A 17,760-nucleotide genomic window follows, 5' to 3' on the forward strand; every position below is an offset into this window, starting at 1 on the left:
AGAGAGAGAGAGAGAGAGAGAGAGAGAGAGAGAGAGAGAGAGAGAGGGAGAGGTCGCGTGCGGGCGATGGTGGAAGGCGAGAACGTGAGGGGGGACATTAAACGAGAGACCCTTGATGTTACCCACCCCCTCAACCAAGATCATGTGACGTGATCGCTGGACGTGGTTGGGGTCCATGGGGGGCGTGTTCGCTGTTTGACCAGATGTGTTGGGCTTTATCACATCTGCAGCAAGTCCAGAACAAGGGGGCCACACAGTTTAAGGATAAGGGGGAAGTCTTTAGGACCGAGATGAGAACGTTTTTTTTCACACAGAGAGCGGTGAATCTGTGAATTCTCTGCCACAGAGGGTAGTTGAGGCCAGTTCATTGGCTATATTTAAGAGGGAGTTAGATGTGGCCCTTGTGGCTAAAGGGATCAGGGGTATGGAGAGAAGGCAGGTACGGGATACTGAGTTGGATGATCAGCCATGATCGTATTGAATGGCGGTGCGTGCAGGCTCGAATGGCCGAATGGCCTACTCCTGCACCTATGTTTCTATGCGTGCCAAGGAACGTCTCTCCCAGGTGGTGGAGGAGACCCTTAGTTTGGAGATCCAGCCGGGAGAAACTGGCCCTTCGGCCCAACTAGCGATCCCCGCACACTACCAACTAATGACAAGGCCTAGACGGAGTGGGATGTGGCGAGGATGTTTACAGTAGTGGGAGAGTCCAGGACCGGCGGACTGAAAGGACGTAGCTTCTGGACGGAGATGGGGAGGAATTTCTTCAGTCAGAGGGCGGTGAATCTGTGGGACTCTTTGCCACAGACGGCAGTGGAGGCCACAAGTCAGTGGGCTGTGGAGGGCCAAGCCAGTGGCTGTAGAGGGCCAAGCCAGTGGCTGTGGAGGCCACAAGCCAGTGGCTGTGGAGGGCCAAACCAGTGGCTGTGGAGGGCCAAGCCAGTGGCTGTGGAGGGGCCAAGCCAGTGGATATATTCAAGGTGGAGATTGATAGGTTCTTGATCAGTGCGGGTGTCAGGGGTTACGGGGAGAAGGCAGGAGAATGGAGTTGAGAGGCCGCGATTGAACGGCGGAGTTAGGGGTGCCAACTATCTTATTCCCAAATACGGTTGCTACGCAACCTCCGTCAGGCGGCTCCCGGGCCTACAGCGTCTGGGCCTACAGCGTCCGGGCCTACAGCATCCGAGCCTACAGCGTCCGGGCCTACAGCGTCCGGGCCTACACCGTCCGGGCCTACAGCGTCCGGGCCTACAGCGTCCGGGCCTACATCGTCCAGGGCCTACACCGTCCGGGCCTACAGTTTCCGGGCCTACAGCGTCCGGGCCTACAGCGTCCGGGGCCTACACTGTCCGGGCTACAGCGTCCGGGCCTACAGCGTCCCCCCAGGGTCTAATACGGGACAAGGGCGGGTCCCGTACGGGACAGACAAATTTAGCCCAAGATACGGACGTCCCGGCTAATACGGGACAGTTGGCAACCCTAGGAGGAGTAGACTCCATGGGCTGAAGGGCCTAATTCTGCTCCCATGTCTCCTGATCTGCCTTCCCTTGCAGCAGATTGCTGACAGGGTTCTGGTTAATTCATGCATCACGATGCGAGGGGAATCTCTCCTTGAAGTTCTTGCCTCACGTGTCCTTCTGAAATGTCTCGCTGCTGTGCTATAACCACCATCACAGGCCCAGGCATAATGAACCCGCCTGCTGTGCTATAACCACCATCACAGGCCCAGGCATAATGAACCCTCCCTGCTGTGCTATAACCACCATCACAGGCCCAGGCATAATGAACCGCCCTGCTGTGCTATAACCACCATCACAGGCCCAGGCATAATGAACCCTCCCTGCTGTGCTATAACCACCATCACAGGCCCAGGCATAATGAACCCTCCCTGCTGTGCTATAACCACCATCACAGGCCCAGCATAATGAACCCGCCCTGCTGTGCTATAACCACCAGCGTAGGTTCACCAGGTTAATTCCCGAATGGCGGAACTGTCATATGTTGAAAGACTGGAGCGACTAGGCTTGTATACACTGGAATTTAGAAGGATGAGAGGGGATCTTATCGAAACGCATAAGATTATTAAGGGGTTGGACACGTTAGAGGCAGGAAACATGTACCCATGTTGGGGGAGTCCAGAACCAGGGGCCACAGTTTAAGAATAAGGGGTAGGACATTTAGAACAGAGATGAGGAAAAACGTTTTCAGTCAGAGAGTTGTGAATCTGTGGAATTCTCTGCCTCAGAAGGCAGTGGAGGCCAATTCTCTGGATGTTTTCAAGAGAGAGCTAGATAGAGCTCTTAAGGATAGCGGAGTCAGGGGGTACGGGGAGAAGGCAGGAACGGGGGTACTGATTGTGGATGATCAGCCATGATCACTTTGAATGGCGGTGCTGGCTCGAAGGGCCGAATGGCCTCCTCCTGCACCTGTTGTCTGTTGTCTAACCCTTGACGCTACGAGGAAAGACTGATGTAAGCAGAACAAATGTGATCTCTGGGAAGTCAGGTAAGTGCGGGACATAGGTTGAAGGGAAGAGAGGGGGAGGGAGAGGAGAGGAGAGAGGGAGAGAGAGAGAGAGGGAGGGAGAGAGAGAAAAAGAGAGAGGGAGGGAGAGAAAAAGAGAGAGGGAGGGAGAGAGAGAAAAAGAGAGGAGGAGAGAGAGAAAAAGAGAGGGAGGGAGAGGAAGAGAGAGGGGAGAGAGAAGGGGGAGAGGGAGGGGAGAAGGAGAGAGGGGGAATGCAAGGGCTACTTGAAGTTAGAGAAGTCCATGTTCATACCTCTGGGGTGCAAGCTACCCAAGTGAAATATGAGGTGCAGTTCCTCCAATGTGCGCTGGCCCCACTTTGACAGTGGAACACTTGCACTGATTAGACGAATGGCCTCTTTCTGTGCTGTCAATGCAGTGGAATATCACAACTGGAACCAAAGGGCAGGAGTGGGCGGAAATAGGGTCGCCAACTGTCCCATATTAGCCGGGACGTCCCGTATATTGGGCTAAATTGGTTTGTCACGTACGGGACCGCCCTTGTCCCGTACTAGGCCCCGGACAGCGTAGGCCCAGACACTGTAGGCCCGGACACTGTTGGCCCGGACGGTTGTAGGCCCGGACACCGTAGGCCCGGACACTGTAGGCCCCGACGGTGTTGGCCCGGACGGTGTAGGCCCGGACACCGTAGGCCCCTACACCGTAGGCCCGACACCGTAGGCCCGGACAGTGTAGGCCCGTACAGTGTAGGCACGGACACTGTAGGCCCCGACGGTGTAGGCCCGGACAGTGTAGGCCCGGACACTGTAGGTCTGGACAGTGTAGGCCGGGCAGTGTAGGCCCGGACACCGTAGGCCCGGACACCGTGGGCCCGGACAGTGTAGATCAGCCAAAACATTATGACCACCTGCCTAACATGCTGTTGGTCCTCCGTGTGCAGCCCCATACGCATCAGGGTGCGATGCACTGTGTATTGTGACACATTCCTCCCGTGACCACCATTAACATTTCCCGTGACTTGTGCCACAGTCGACCTTCTGTCGGTTCGGACCAGACGGGGTAGCCTTCGTTGCCCTCGCGCATCGACGATCCTTGGGCGCCCAACACCCTGCCTGTCGCCGGTTTGTGGTTTTGTCCCTCCTCGGACCACTGTCGGTCGGTCGGTACTCACCACTGCTGACCGGGAGCACCCCACAAGCCTTGCCGTTTCACAGATGCTCTGACCCAGTCGTCTGGCCATGACAATGTGGCCCTTGTCAAAAGTCGCTCAGGTCTTTACTCCTGCCCATTTCTCCTGCATCCAACACGTCAACTTCAAGAACTGACCGTTCACTTGCTGCCTAATATATCCCACCCCTTGACAGGTGCCATTGTAATACGATGACCAATGTTATTCTCTTCGCCTGTCACTGATCATAGTGTTTTAGCTGATATTCTTCTGCCCTCTGGGCAGCAACTTTTTACATAGTAAGTTTTTAAGATGAAATCTAGAAAGAAGGAACTGCAGATGCTGGTTAATACCAAAGATAGACACAAAGTGCTGGAGTAACTCAGCAGGTCGGGCAACATCTCTGGAGAAAAATGATTCAGGTCCCTGAAACTTCACCCAACCTTTTTCTCCAGAGATGCTGCCTGAAAACTTTTTCCGTCAGAGAGTTGTGAATCTGTGGAATTCTCTGCCTCAGAAGGCAGTGGAGGCCAAGTCTCTGAATGCATTCAAGAGAGAGCTGGATAGAGCTCTTAAGGATAGCGGAGTCAGGGGGTATGGGGAGAAGGCAGAAGGATGAGAGGGGACCTTATCGAAACATATAAGATTATTAAGGGGTTGGACACGTTAGAGGCAGGAAACATGTTCCCAATGTTGGGGGAGTCCAGAACAAGGGGCCACACAGTTCAAGAATAAGGGGTAGGCCATTTAGAACAGAGATGAGGAAAAACTTTTTCAGTCATGAGAGTTGTGAATCTGTGGAATTCTCTGCCTCAGAGGGCAGTGGAGGCCAATTCTCTGAGTGCATTCAAGAGAGAACTAGATAGAGCTCTTAAGGATAGCGGAGTCAGGGGGTACGGGGAGAAGGCAGGAACGTGGGTACTGATTGAGAATGATCAGCCATGATCACATTGAATGGCGGTGCTGGCTCGAAGGGCCAAATGGCCTCCTCCTGCACCTATTGTCTATTGACTTGCTGAGTTATTCCAACAGTTCGTGTCCACTTTTAAAAACCAATTGTCTATAGACATACTTGTTCATAGCTCAATTGATGAATTGGGAGGACACCATTTGTATTACCGAATTGGTAATAACATAGAAAATAGGTGCAGGAGTAGGCCATTCGGCCCTTCGAGCCTGTACGCACCGCCATTCAATATGATCATGGCTGATCATCCAACTCAGTAACCTGTACCTGCCTTCTCTCCATACCCCCCTGATCCCTTTAGCCACAAGGGCCACATCTAACTCCCCCTTAAATATAGCCAATGAACTGGCCTCAATTACCTTCTGTGGCAGAGAATTCCACAGATTCACCACTCTCTGTGTGAAAAAAAACTTTCTCATCTCGGTCCTAAAAGACTTCCCCCTTATCCTTAAACTGTGTGACCCCTTGTTCTGGACTTCCCCAACATCGGGAACAATCTTCCCGCATCTAGCCTGTCCAACCCCTTAAGAATTTTATATGTTTCAATAAGATCCCCCCCCTCAGTCTTCTAAATTCCAGCGAGTACAAGCCCAGTCTATCCAGTCTTTCTTCATATGAAAGTCCTGCCATCCCAGGGATCAATCTTTGATTGGGAAATAGAGAACAGTTTAAGAATTACTTTGGGAATTGGCAAACTGAAAGAAAGGCCGTCTTGCAAAAGAGCAACCGAATTGTTTCTACGTAACATCTCCGCAATAATCGAATACAAGGGTTTCTTCGGAGCAGTGTGATTTTCACTGCACTTGGCCAATGCTTCCAGTGGCACTTATGCAATGATATTAAAAACAATGTACCGTACAGTCTTTAGTGTGTTTTTAGCTTAGCAACAAAAGTGAAAAGGGGACGTACAATGAGATCTGGGTGTCCTAGTGCATCAGTCACTGAAAGGAAGCATGCAGGTACAGCAGGCAGTGAAGAAAGCCAATGGAATGTTGGCCTTCATGACAAGAGGAGTTGAGTATAGGAGCAAAGAGGTCCTTCTGCAGTTGTACAGGGCCCTAGTGAGACCGCACCTGGAGTACTGTGTGCAGTTTTGGTCTCCAAATTTGAGGAAGGATATTCTTGCTATTGAGGGCGTGCAGCGTAGGTTTACTAGGTTAATTCCCGGAATGGCGGGACTGTCATATGTTGAAAGGCTGGAGCGACTAGGCTTGTATACACTGGAATTTACGAGGATGAGAGGGGATCTTATCGAAACGTATAAGATTATTAAGGGGTTGGACACATTAGAGGCAGGAAACATGTTCCCAAATGTTGGGGGAGTCCAGAACCAGAGGCCACAGTTTAAGAATAAGGGGTAGAACTGAGATGAGGAAAACCTTTTTCAGTCAGAGAGTTGTGAATCTGTGGAATTGTCTGCCTCAGAGGGCAGTGGAGAGGGCAGGAACGGGGTACTGATTGAGAATGATCAGCCATGATCACATTGAATGGCGGTGCTGGCTCGAAGGGCCGAATGGCCTCCTCCTGCACCTATTGTCTATTGAACAAAGTTATTAAAAAGTGATTTTTTAAAAGAATCCTGCAGTGGTTGAGGAGACAGACAGAGAGAGAGACAGACAGACGTATTGCGTGTATATATATATATATATGTACAGGGTCATATCGACCCATGCATTGTATACTTGTATTTATATTCATGCATTTTAAATATGTATGTTATGTTCTCCACTTTGGCAATATAATGATGTATCTTATCATGCCAATAAAGTATTTTAAATTGAAAATTGAATTGAAAAATAGACAGAGAGAGATTTATTCACAAAATGCTGGAGTAACTCAGCAGGTCAGGCAGCATCTCGGGAGAGAAGGAATGGGTGACGTTTCGGGTCGAGACCCTTCTTCAGACTGAGAGAGAGATAGACAGAGAGAGAGACCGACAGACAGAGAGCGAGAGAGACAGAGACACGCACACACACACAGACAGAGAGAGAGACACACACAGAGACAGACAGAGAGAGACATATCCATTGACGGTCTCCACAGCCTCCTGTGGCAAAGAATTCCACAGATTCACCACCCTCTGACTAAAGTAATTCCTCCTCATCTCCTTGCTAAAGGAACGTCCTTTACTCCGGAAGCTTATGCCCTCTGGTCCTAGACTCTCCCACTAGCAGAAACATCCTCTCCACATCCACTCTATCCAAGCCTTGCACTATTCAGTATGTTTCAACCTAAATGTAGAGGGTTAAAAGGGAAAGACAAATCAGCAGTGATTGGAGGGCGGGATTGTCTCGATGGGCCGAATGGCCAACTTCCGCTCACAGGCCATTCGGCCCATCGAGTCAATCCCACCCTCCAATCATTGCTGATTTGTCTTTCCCGTTTGACCCTCTAAGTTTAGTTTGAGGGGGGGGAACCTCGAGATCACTTAGGAACTAAATTGATCTCATTGTGCTCTGCTTCAAGTACCGTGTTAGCACGTGGTATAAGAAAATAACTGCAGATCCTGATGGTACAAATCGATTTATTCACAAAATGCTGGAGTAACTCAGCGGGTCAGGCAGCATCTCGGGTGAGAAGGAATGGGCGACATTTCCGAACGTCTGAAGAAGGGTCTCGACCCGAAACGTCACCCATTCCTTCTCTCCCGAGATGCTGCCTGACCTGCTGAGTTACTCCAGCATTTTGTGAATAAACTGTGTTAGCACGACCTGAATGGTGGGTTCAACTATTTTTTCCCCGATTAATGATATCAGGTGCAACTGGCCAATATAATGATGTATCTTATCTTGAAAAATTGACAGTCAGAGACAGACAGACAGTGAATGACCAACATGTACACGTACACATAGGTCAATCTGTGATATCAGGCCCAACTGGCCTTTCTTGAATATTGCTGCTTGCAAGGCTTGTTCTTTTCTACTCCGCTGGGTCATTTCCAGAATTTAGGAAGATGACTTCCACCACATCTGCATTCGCTGCTTTTAGATGGCCCTTATATCCGAGGATTCGCCAACCCTCGCTCCCGCCAGTTTGTCCACTCCTGCGCTCCTCCAAAAGTTATTGGAGTAGAATTAGGCCATTCGGCCCACATCGAGTCGCACACCTATTAGCATACAAAGCCCTAAACATGCTTGCCCCCCCCCCCATATGTCAAAAATCTTCTAACCCACCACTCCATCTCCAGGTCCCTCAGGTCGGACGACTTGGGGTTACTCACTATCCCGCGGTCTAGGCTTAAGCTCAGGGGTGACCGCGCTTTTGCGGTTGCAGCTCCTAGACTGTGGAACAGCATCCCTCTCCACATCAGAACTGCCCTCTCCATCGACTCCTTTAAGTCCAGGCTCAAAACCTATTTCTACTCCCTAGCGTTTGAGGCCCCCTGAGGGGGCGCTGTGAACTGTTTATGTATGTACTGTTATGTTTGTGTGCATTGAAAATAGGTGCAGGAGTAGGCCATTCGGCCCTTCGAGCCTGCACCGCCATTCAATATGATCTTGGCTGATCATCCTGCTCAGTAACCCGTACCTGCCTTCTCTCCATACCCCCTGATCCCTTTAGCCACAAGGGCCACATCTAACTCCCTCTTAAATATAGCCAATGAACTGGCCTCAACTACCTTCTGTGGCAGAGAATTCCACAGACTCACCACTCTCTGTGTGCAGAAATGTTTTCTCATCTTGGTCCTAACAGACTTCCCCCTTATCCTTAAGCTGTGACCCCTGGTTCTGGACTTCCCCAACATCAGGAACAATCTTCCCACATCTAGCCTCTCCAACACCTTAAGAATTTTATGTTTCAATAAGATCCCCCCTCAGTCTTCTAAATTCCAGCGAGTACAAGCCTAGTCTATCCAGTCTTTCTTCATATGAAAGTCCTGCCATCCCAGGGATCAATCTGGTGAACCTTCTCTGTACTCCCTCTAAGGCAAGGATGTCTTTCCTCAGATTAGGAGACCAAAACTGTACGCAATACTCCAGGTGCGGTCTCACCAAGGCCCTGTACAACTGCAGCAGAACCTCCCTGCTCCTATACTCAAATCCCCTCGCTATGAATGCCAACATACCATTCGCTTTCTTCACTGCCTGCTGCACCTGCACGCTTGCTTTCAATGACTGGTGCCATTGTACGTTTGTTCTTAGTACCTGAACTGATGTACAGTACTTTGGTCAACGTGGGTTGTTTTTAAATGTGCCGTACAAATAAAATTGACTTGACTTACCTCGCCATTTAATCATGGCTGATCTCTGCCTCCTAATCCCATTTTCCTGCCTTCTCCCCAAAACCCTTGACACCCGTTGTAAACGAGAAATTTTTCTACCTCTGCCTTAAAAACATCCACTGACACAGGGGGTACGGGGAGAGGGCAGGAACGGGGTACCGATTGAGAATGATCAGCCATGATCACATTGAATGGCGGAGCTGGCTCGAAGGGCCGAATGGCCTCCTCCTGCACCTATTGACTTGGCCTCCACAGCCCTCTGTGGCAATGAGTTCCACAGATTCACCGCCCTCTGACTAAAGAAGATTCTCCTCACCTCCTTTCTAAAAGAGCGCCCTTCGATTCTGAGGCTGTGCCCTCTGGTCCCAGACTCTCCCACCAGTGGAAACATCCTCTCCACATCCACTCTATCCAGGCCTTTCATTGTTCGGCAAGTTTCACTGAAGTCCCCCCCCGTACAAACTCTGTACAGGCAAGCACCCGTATTCAGGTTGGAACCTGGGTCTCTGGCACTGTAAGGCACCAACTCTACCGCTGGGACACTGTGCCACCCCTCAGTTTCCCCAGTCTGTTTATTCCCCCACTTCTTGAAAGCGCTCACCCCTAGCCCCGACACTCCAGCAATCTGTGGCAAAACAAATATTATCTGAATGGTGTCAAGTTAGGAAATGGGGAAGTACAACGAGATCAGGGTGTCCTTGTTCATCAGTCACTTAAGGTTAGCATGCAGGTACAGCAAGCAGTGGAGAAAGCTAATGGCATGTTGGCCTGCATTACAAGAGGAGTTGAGTATAGGAGCAAAGAGGTCCTTCTGCAGTTGGACTGGGCCCTAGTGAGACCGCACCTGGAGTACTGTGTGCAGTTTTGGGCTCCAAATTTGAGGAAGGATATTCTTGCTATTGAGGGCGTGCAGCGTAGGTTCACTAGGTTAATTCCCGGAATGGCGGGACTGTTGTATGTTGAAAGACTGGAGCGACTGGGCTTGTATACTCTGGAGTTTAGAAGGATGATATTGTAACATAAAAGATTACTAAGGGATTGGACACGTTAGAAGCAGGAAACATGTTCCCAATGTTGGGGGAGTCCAGAACCAGGGGCCACACAGTTTAAGAATAAGGGGTAGGCCATTTAGAACGGAGATGAGGAAAAACTTTTTCGGTTAGAGAGTTGTGAATCTGTGGAATTCTCTGCCTCAGAAGGCAGTGGAGGACAATTCTCTGGATGCTTTCAAGAGAGAGCTAGATAGAGCTCTTAAAGATAGCGGAGTCAGGGGGTATGGGGAGAAGGCAGGAACGGGGTACTGATTGAGAATGATCAGCCATGATCACATTGAATGGCGGTGCTGGCTCGAAGGGCCGAATGGCATCCTCCTGCACCTATTGTCTAAAACTCTGCTGCACTCCCATCCCAAGCAGATTGATCTTCAGGTAGTGAGACCAGACCCATGGATAATATCCCAGGCCCTCTACACTTGCTTCCAGCATCTTCTCAGTCATGCAACATGTGAGCAGGCCCATAATGCTGGAGTAACTCATCGGGGCAGCCGTTGGTTACCTACCCAGAGGACTTTCTGAAAGTAAAATTTAATTAAATAAAGACAACACAAATCAACATTTTAATGAAGCCAGTTTCTAATGTGTTTTTTTCTTTTGAGAGCATTGATTGGATTAAAAAAAACCCAGGCAACTTGGTCAAGTCAAACATACAAAAATACATTTACATTTAATACCTCTTTAAAGATTCTACTTGTCTCAATAAAACGATTTCAAAATTCTTCCCCGTATTCATGTTTCCTCACAATGTTCCTATCAGCTCAGAGACACACCACACTTCTAGGTAATACTTCCCAGGAACACGCACGCACCCCTTCCTGTGAATTCGACCACTTGGCTAAACCAGGACAATTGAGAGGGGGCTAAATTTTAGCTAGGCCGACCCACCTGCAAGCCTTTGGGATGTGGGAGGCAACCAACCGGGGGGGAAAACTTCACTGTCTCAGAGAGAATGTGCCAACTCCGCACACACACACACACACACTACGAACGAGGCACAAAATGGTGGAGTAACTCAGCGGGTCAGGCAGCATCTCCTGGATTCCTTCTCTCCAGAGATGCTGCCTGAGCCGCTGAGTTACTCCACCATTTTGTTACTCCACCATTTTGTGTCCATCCTCTGTGGTTCCTTCCCTTGCACTCCGAACTACCCGGGTTGCATTCGGGACTTTTGAGACTTGTTTTGTATCTCCACTACATTTGGGGTATTTTATTGAACTTTGTTGGTTTATCGTGTTGTCTATTGAGTATCTGCAAAGCGTTTCATTGTTCCATCGAGGGACATATGACGATAAACACCCTTGACCTGACCTACACGTCAAGCCCCTGGGTCAGGAGTAAACCCTGGGCTGAGGCATCAGTATCACTGTGCCAACCTGAAAACATGATATTAAATCGAAGTGGGAAAAAAAAAAAAAAAACTGCAGGTGCAGGTGTAAATCGAAGGTGGACAAAAAATGCTGGAGTAACTCGGCAGCATCTCTGGAGAGAAGGAACGGTGACGTTTCGGATCGCGACGTCAGGTCGGAAGAAGGGTCTCGACCCGAAACGTCGAGTTGTGAATCTGTGGAACTCTCTGCCTCAGAAGGCAGTGGAGGCCAATTCTCTGAATGCATTCAAGAGAGAGCTAGATAGAGCTCTTAAGGATAGCGGAGTCAGGGCGTACGGGGAGAAGGCAGGAACGGGGTACTGATTGAGAATGATCAGCCATGATCACATTGAATGGCGGTGCTGGCTCGAGGGGCCGAATGGCCTCCTCCTGCACCTATTGTCTATTGTCACCCATTCCTTCTCTCCAGAGATGCTGCCTGACCTGCTGAGTTACTCCAGCATTTTTTGTCCACCTTAAATATAAGTAGATTCACTTAAAGATTGATTTGACTTGTGACTTTGGAGATACAGTGCAGAAGCAGGCCCTTCGGCCCACTGAGTCCGTGCTGACTGTAGACTCGTCAGTCATACACACTAGGGACAGTTTAAAATGTTACCAAAGCCAAGGTTACCACAGGTTTAACCTACAAACCCGCACGTCTACGGAGTGTCGTCGGAAACCGGAGCCAGCAGTGGAAAACCCACGCAGGTCAAGGGGAGAACGTGCAAACTCCGCACAGACAGGACACGTAGTCAGGATCGGGGCCCGGGTCTCTGGCGCTGTGAGGCGGCAACTCTACCGCTGCGCCACCGCGCCGTCCCAATTGATGCTAGGGTGCAATTAAACCCACAACAAGGGTAAGTGAGCTATGCGTTAAACACACCTTGGGAAAGGCAAGGGGGGGAAACGGTAGCGCAGCGGTAGAGTTGCTGCTTTACAGCGAATGCAGCGCCGGAGACTCAGGTTCGATCCTGACTACGGGTGCTGCACTGGTAAGGAGTTTGTACGTCCTCCCCGTGACCTGCGTGGGTTTTCTCCGAGATCTTCGGTTTCCTCCCACACTCCAAAGACGTACAGGTTTGTAGGTTAATTGACTGGGTAAATGTAAAAAATTGTCCCTAGTGGGTGTAGGATAGTGTTAATGTGCGGGGATCGCTGGGCGGCACGGACTTGGTGGGCCGAAAAGGCCTGTTTCCGCGCTGTATATATATGATATGATATATGATATGAAACCACTACAGGGAAATCTAAACCTTCTGAAATAAAGTGACTGCTCAACCAACCATCCATCCAACTCTTAACCCATCCATCCTATATTTAAGAGGGAGTTAGATGTGGCCCTTGTGGCTAAAGGGATCAGGGGGTATGGAGAGAAGGCAGGTACAGGTTACTGAGCTGGATGATCAGCCATGATCATATTGAATGGCGGTGCGTACAGGCTCGAAGGGCCGAATGGCCTACTCCTGCACCTATTTTCTATGGTTCTATGTTTCATCCAACTCTTAACCCATCCATCCTTGAACCTGGACAATATTACAAGACAACTCAATCTTGACCAGATACCGATCAATGCCAACCAGGTTGGGGGGGGGGGGGGGGGGGGAATCCTGGGCTCATATTCTACCCCATAAGGCAGGGGCATTATCATGAGTGCACACTTGGTGTTCTGTGCTGGTGACATTCCCTTCACATGGACCCAAACGTCGGCCTGGTCGGCTTAACGGCGAGCATGGGCAAAAATGGATTTCCCCTCGGTAGATCCAAACAAATCCACCTTGATAACCGTCTCTCTGGTTCGGAGATTGTCGTGGTCCTCTGAATTCCCCCACTATTCTTCAGCATTTTCGTACACGTGACCTGAACAGGTCAAGGACCACGTCACCCGAGTGACCACGCGCGAGCTGGTACCTCCCTCACCCGCGATTAAAAAAAACCTTTCGGCAGTCTCAGGAGACTGGAGGCGCTGAAATCCTGAACCAGAGAAAGTGCTGGAAGAACTTAGTGGCTCAGGCGGAATCGGCGTTTTGGGGCCAGGACCCTCCCTCGGACCAGGGGAGCAAGATGGACCACTCCGTTGAAATCGCCTAGACCGAAGTGTAGTCCGCAAAGGAGCGTGACGTCCGCCATTTTAGTAGGCAAAACCCGCCTCTCGCAGTGCAATCAGTGTTTTGGGGGAACAGTATGCGTGATGAAACATTTCCTTGTATATGCACATACATGGCCAATAAACTTATTCATTCATACCATAAAAATGCAGAATAAATATATCTCATCTGTCAATTCAATGGATTTTTGTTCTTTTTCTTTAAAAATGTTTCTGCAGGTTTCGGCCTACTAAAATGGCCGCCGTGACGCACTGCGGTTTTTAGGGTGGAGTGGTCTATCTTGCTCCGCTCGATTACCTTTGCCTCAGAGGGATGTCATTTGCCAATTTCCCTCCACTGATGCCGCCTGACCCGCTGAATTCCTCCAGCACAGGGAAATGCTCGATTTATGAATTTACCAAATGATTTTTCGGGGTAGGTGTTTCTGATTTTAAAAGCTATTTCGTCTAATAGATGGCATTATAATGCGCTCCCTGCACTAGGGAGCCACTGTGCTAAAATGCCCACAGTGCATTTTGCCCAGCCACTTTGATTTATGAAATTTCAGTTAAAACATTTTTTCCAGGAACACACCCCCTTTCACAACTCGAAGAAAAGCCGTAAGCAAGGCGGTTCAAGATATAACACTGGGTAAAAACCTCAAAGTGAAGTCGGCCATGCCACACATCCAATGATCTATTAAAAAACTCGGGAATGTCATAACATGACGTCAGGTCCAGAGGAATTTTCATTTTGGATTTCAAGTGATTATCAAAAATATCGTGGGACGAAGAGACTCCAGCAGCACAAGAGGTCACAGAATAGGGACCACAGATTTGTAATTTGACCATTGATTATAGATTTCTTCTTTCTTCCTTTCATCGTGGGCATACTTTAGACACACCTGGAATGATAGAGCAAATTAGTTTTAAGTGGAGAGACCACGATAAGAACGTAACAGCAGCAAAAGGCCATTCGGCCCCTTGTACACCGATCAAAACACTATGACCACCGACAGGCGAAGTGAATAACATTGATTATCGTGTTACAATGGCACCTGTCAAGGGGTGGGATGTATTAGGCAGCAAGTGAACAGTCATTTCTTGAAGTTGACGTGTTGGATGCAGGAGAAATGGGCAGGAGTAAAGACCTGAGTGACTTTGACCCAAGGGCTAAATTGTTATGGCCAGACGACTGGGTCAGAGCATCTGTGAAACGGCAAGGCTTGTGGGGTGCTCCCGGTCAGCAGTGGTGAGTACCGACCGACAGTGGTCCGAGGAGGGCAAAACCACAAACCGGCGACAGGCAGGGTGTTGGGCGCCCAAGGCTCATCGATGCGCGAGGGCAACGAAGGCTATCCCGTCTGGTCCGAACCGACAGAAGGTCGACTGTGGCACAAGTCACGGGAAATGTTAATGGTGGTCACGGGAGGAATGTGTCACAAGACACAGTGCATCGCACCCTGCTGCGTATGGTGCTGCACACGGAGGACCAACAGCATATTAGGCAGGTGGCCATAATGCTTTGGCTCATCAGGTCATAATGTTTTGGCTGATCGGTGTATGTGTTCTGTCAGTCAACAGGATCGTGGCTGATCTTTAACTTGAACATCACTTTCCTGCACTAACCCCAATATCTATTTATAATCAGAGTGACTGAGGCCGCACAGACAATAGACAATAGGTGCAGGAGGAGGCCATTCAGCCCTTCGAGCCAGCACCGCCATTCAATGTGATCATGGCTGATCACTCTCAATCAGTACCCCGTTCCTGCCTTCTCCCCATACCCCCTGACTCCGCTATCCTTAAGAGCTCTATCCAGCTCTCTCTTGAAAGCATCCAACGAACTGGCCTCCACTGCCTTCTGAGGCAGAGAATTCCACACCTTCACCACTCTCTGACTGAAAAAGTTCTTCCTCATCTCCGTTCTAAATGGCCTACCCCTTATTCTTAAACTGTGGCCCCTTGTTCTGGACTCCCCCAACATTGGGAACATGTTTCCTGCCTCTAATGTGTCCAATCCCCTAATTATCTTATATGTTTCAATAAGATCCCCCCTCATCCTTCTAAATTCCAGTGTATACAAGCCCAATCGCTCCAGCCTTTCAACATACGACAGGACTGCACGCCCTCAAACAGACTGCCATCTTGGATAGCAAATTCCATCAGCATCAAAGAAGACTTTTATCATCATCATCTCAGTCATAAGAAGCTGACCCTTCACTTTGAGAGCGAGACTCCTAGCCCGAGACCACCCAAACAGGTTCATAACCATTTTATTCACAAAATGCTGGAGTAACTCAGCAGGTCAGGCAGCATCTCAGGAGAGAAGGAATGGGTGACGTTTCGGGTCGAGACCCTTCTTCAGACCATTCTTCATAATCATGCCTGCATTTGCCTTGTAAAACAATATGCCCCGAGCCAACGGGGACTAATACAGACATCGGCAGCACAGGAAAGAAACGTGGGACTTTTAGAAACTCGTATCAGTAAAAGGCAGGAAGAGGAACTAGTGCAAAGCCACACAGATGGGCTGAGACCCACACAGACTCCGTCTTCGCTGCCTTATCATCATCATCATCATCATCATCATATATATACAGCCGGAAACAGGCCTTTTCGGCCCTCCAAGTCCGTGCCGCCCAGTGATCCCCGTACATTAACACTATCCTACACCCACTAGGGACAATTTTTACATTTGCCCAGCCAATTAACCTACATACCTGTACGTCTTTGGAGTGTGGGAGGAAACCGAAGATCTCGGAGAAAACCCACGCAGGTCACGGGGAGAACGTACAAACTCCTTACAGTGCAGCACCCGTAGTCAGGATCGAACCTGAGTCTCCGGCGCTGCATTCGCTGTAAAGCAGCAACTCTACCGCTGCGCTACCGTGCCGCCCACAACTTTAGACTTTAAAGATACAGCGTGGTTACTAGGCCTTGTGGCTCACCGAGTCCGCACCGATCAGCGATCACCCCGTATATTAGCGCATTCCTACACACGGGGGACAAGTTTACCATTTTTACCGAAGCGAATTAACCTGCAAACCCCTGCGCCTTTGGAATGTGGGCGGTAACTGGATCACCCGGGGAAAACCCACGCGGGGACAGGGAGAACGTACAAACTCTGTACGGACGGCAATAGACATTAGGTGCAGGAGGAGGCCATTCGGCCCTTCGAGCCTGTACGCACCGCCATTCAATGTGATCATGGCTGATCATTCTCAATCAGTACCCCGTTCCTGCCTTCTCCCCATACCCCCTGACTCCACTATCCTTAAGAACTCTATCATATCATATCATATCATATATATACAGCGCGGAAACAGGCCTTTTCGGCCCACCAAGTCCGCGCCGCCCAGCGATCCCCGCACATTAACACTATCCTACACACACTAGGGACAATTTTTTACATTTACCCAGTCAAATTAACCTACATACTATCTTGAATGCATTCAGAGACTTGGCCTCCACTGCCTTCTGAGGCAGAGAATTCCACAGATTCACAACTCCCCGAGTGAAAAAGTTTTTCCTCATCTCCGTTCTAAATGGCCGACCCCTTATTCGTAAACTGTGTGTGGCCCCTGGTTCTGGACTCCCCCAACATCGGGAACATGTTTCCTGCCTCTAACGTGTCCAACCCCGTAATAATCTTATACGTTTCGATAAGATCCCCTCTCATCCTTCTAAGTCAGGATCGTAGTCAGGATCGGACCAGGGTTTCTGGCGCTGTGAGGCGGGAACTCTACCGCTGGGCCACCGCGCCACACTGCTGGAGATGCTACTCTGATGGAGACTCTGGTCCAGGCTGGAGAGGATTGGAGACTTATGTAGGCTTAATACCCATTTCTGAAAGGTGACTGCCGGTATAATGTGGCACTTCCTCGGTGGGGACAAGGGTTTGGAATCGGGGTGGGGCAAGGAACTCGATGTCAGGACACTAGATTGAGGTCAGGAGTAGTTTACATTGGAGATACAGGCCCTTCGGCCCACCGAGTCCACGATCGATCGCCCGCTCACACTAGTTCCACTGGAATTTAGAAGGATGAGGGGGGATCTTATTGAAACATATAAGATAATTAGGGGGATTGGACACATTAGAGGCAGGAAACATGTTCCCAATGTTGGGGGAGTCCAGAACAAGGGGCCACACACAGTTTAAGAATAAGGGGTAGGTCATTTAGAACGGAGATGAGGAAGAACTTTTTCAGTCAGAGAGTGGTGAAGGTGTGGAATTCTCTGCCTCAGAAGGCAGTGGAGGCCAGTTCGTTGGATGCTTTCAAGAGAGAGCTAGATAGAGCTCTTAAGGATAGCGGAGTGAGGGGGTATGGGGAGAAGGCAGGAACGGGGTACTGATTGAGAGTGATCAGCCATGATCGCATTGAATGGCGGTGCTGGCTCGAAGGGCTGA

The 17,760-nt window shown here is 49.7% G+C and overlaps 1 protein-coding gene across 4 annotated transcripts in view; it reads right to left on the minus strand.

Annotated features, from left to right (window-relative positions):
* Positions 1 to 12,855: 12,855 nt before the first annotated feature.
* Positions 12,856 to 17,760, minus strand: part of LOC144609546 (uncharacterized) — an 84,786-nt gene continuing 79,881 nt past the window's right edge. For all 4 annotated transcript variants that reach the window (XM_078428057.1, XM_078428056.1, XM_078428058.1 and 1 more), the window contains one exon: positions 12,856 to 14,254. In XM_078428057.1, coding sequence (XP_078284183.1) covers positions 14,245 to 14,254 — 10 coding nt within the window. In that variant the 3' untranslated portion in view covers positions 12,856 to 14,244. The remainder of the gene's footprint in view (positions 14,255 to 17,760) is intronic.

Source organism: Rhinoraja longicauda, chromosome 34, assembly GCF_053455715.1.
Source record: "Rhinoraja longicauda isolate Sanriku21f chromosome 34, sRhiLon1.1, whole genome shotgun sequence".
Classification (NCBI taxonomy): Eukaryota; Metazoa; Chordata; class Chondrichthyes; order Rajiformes; family Arhynchobatidae; genus Rhinoraja; species Rhinoraja longicauda.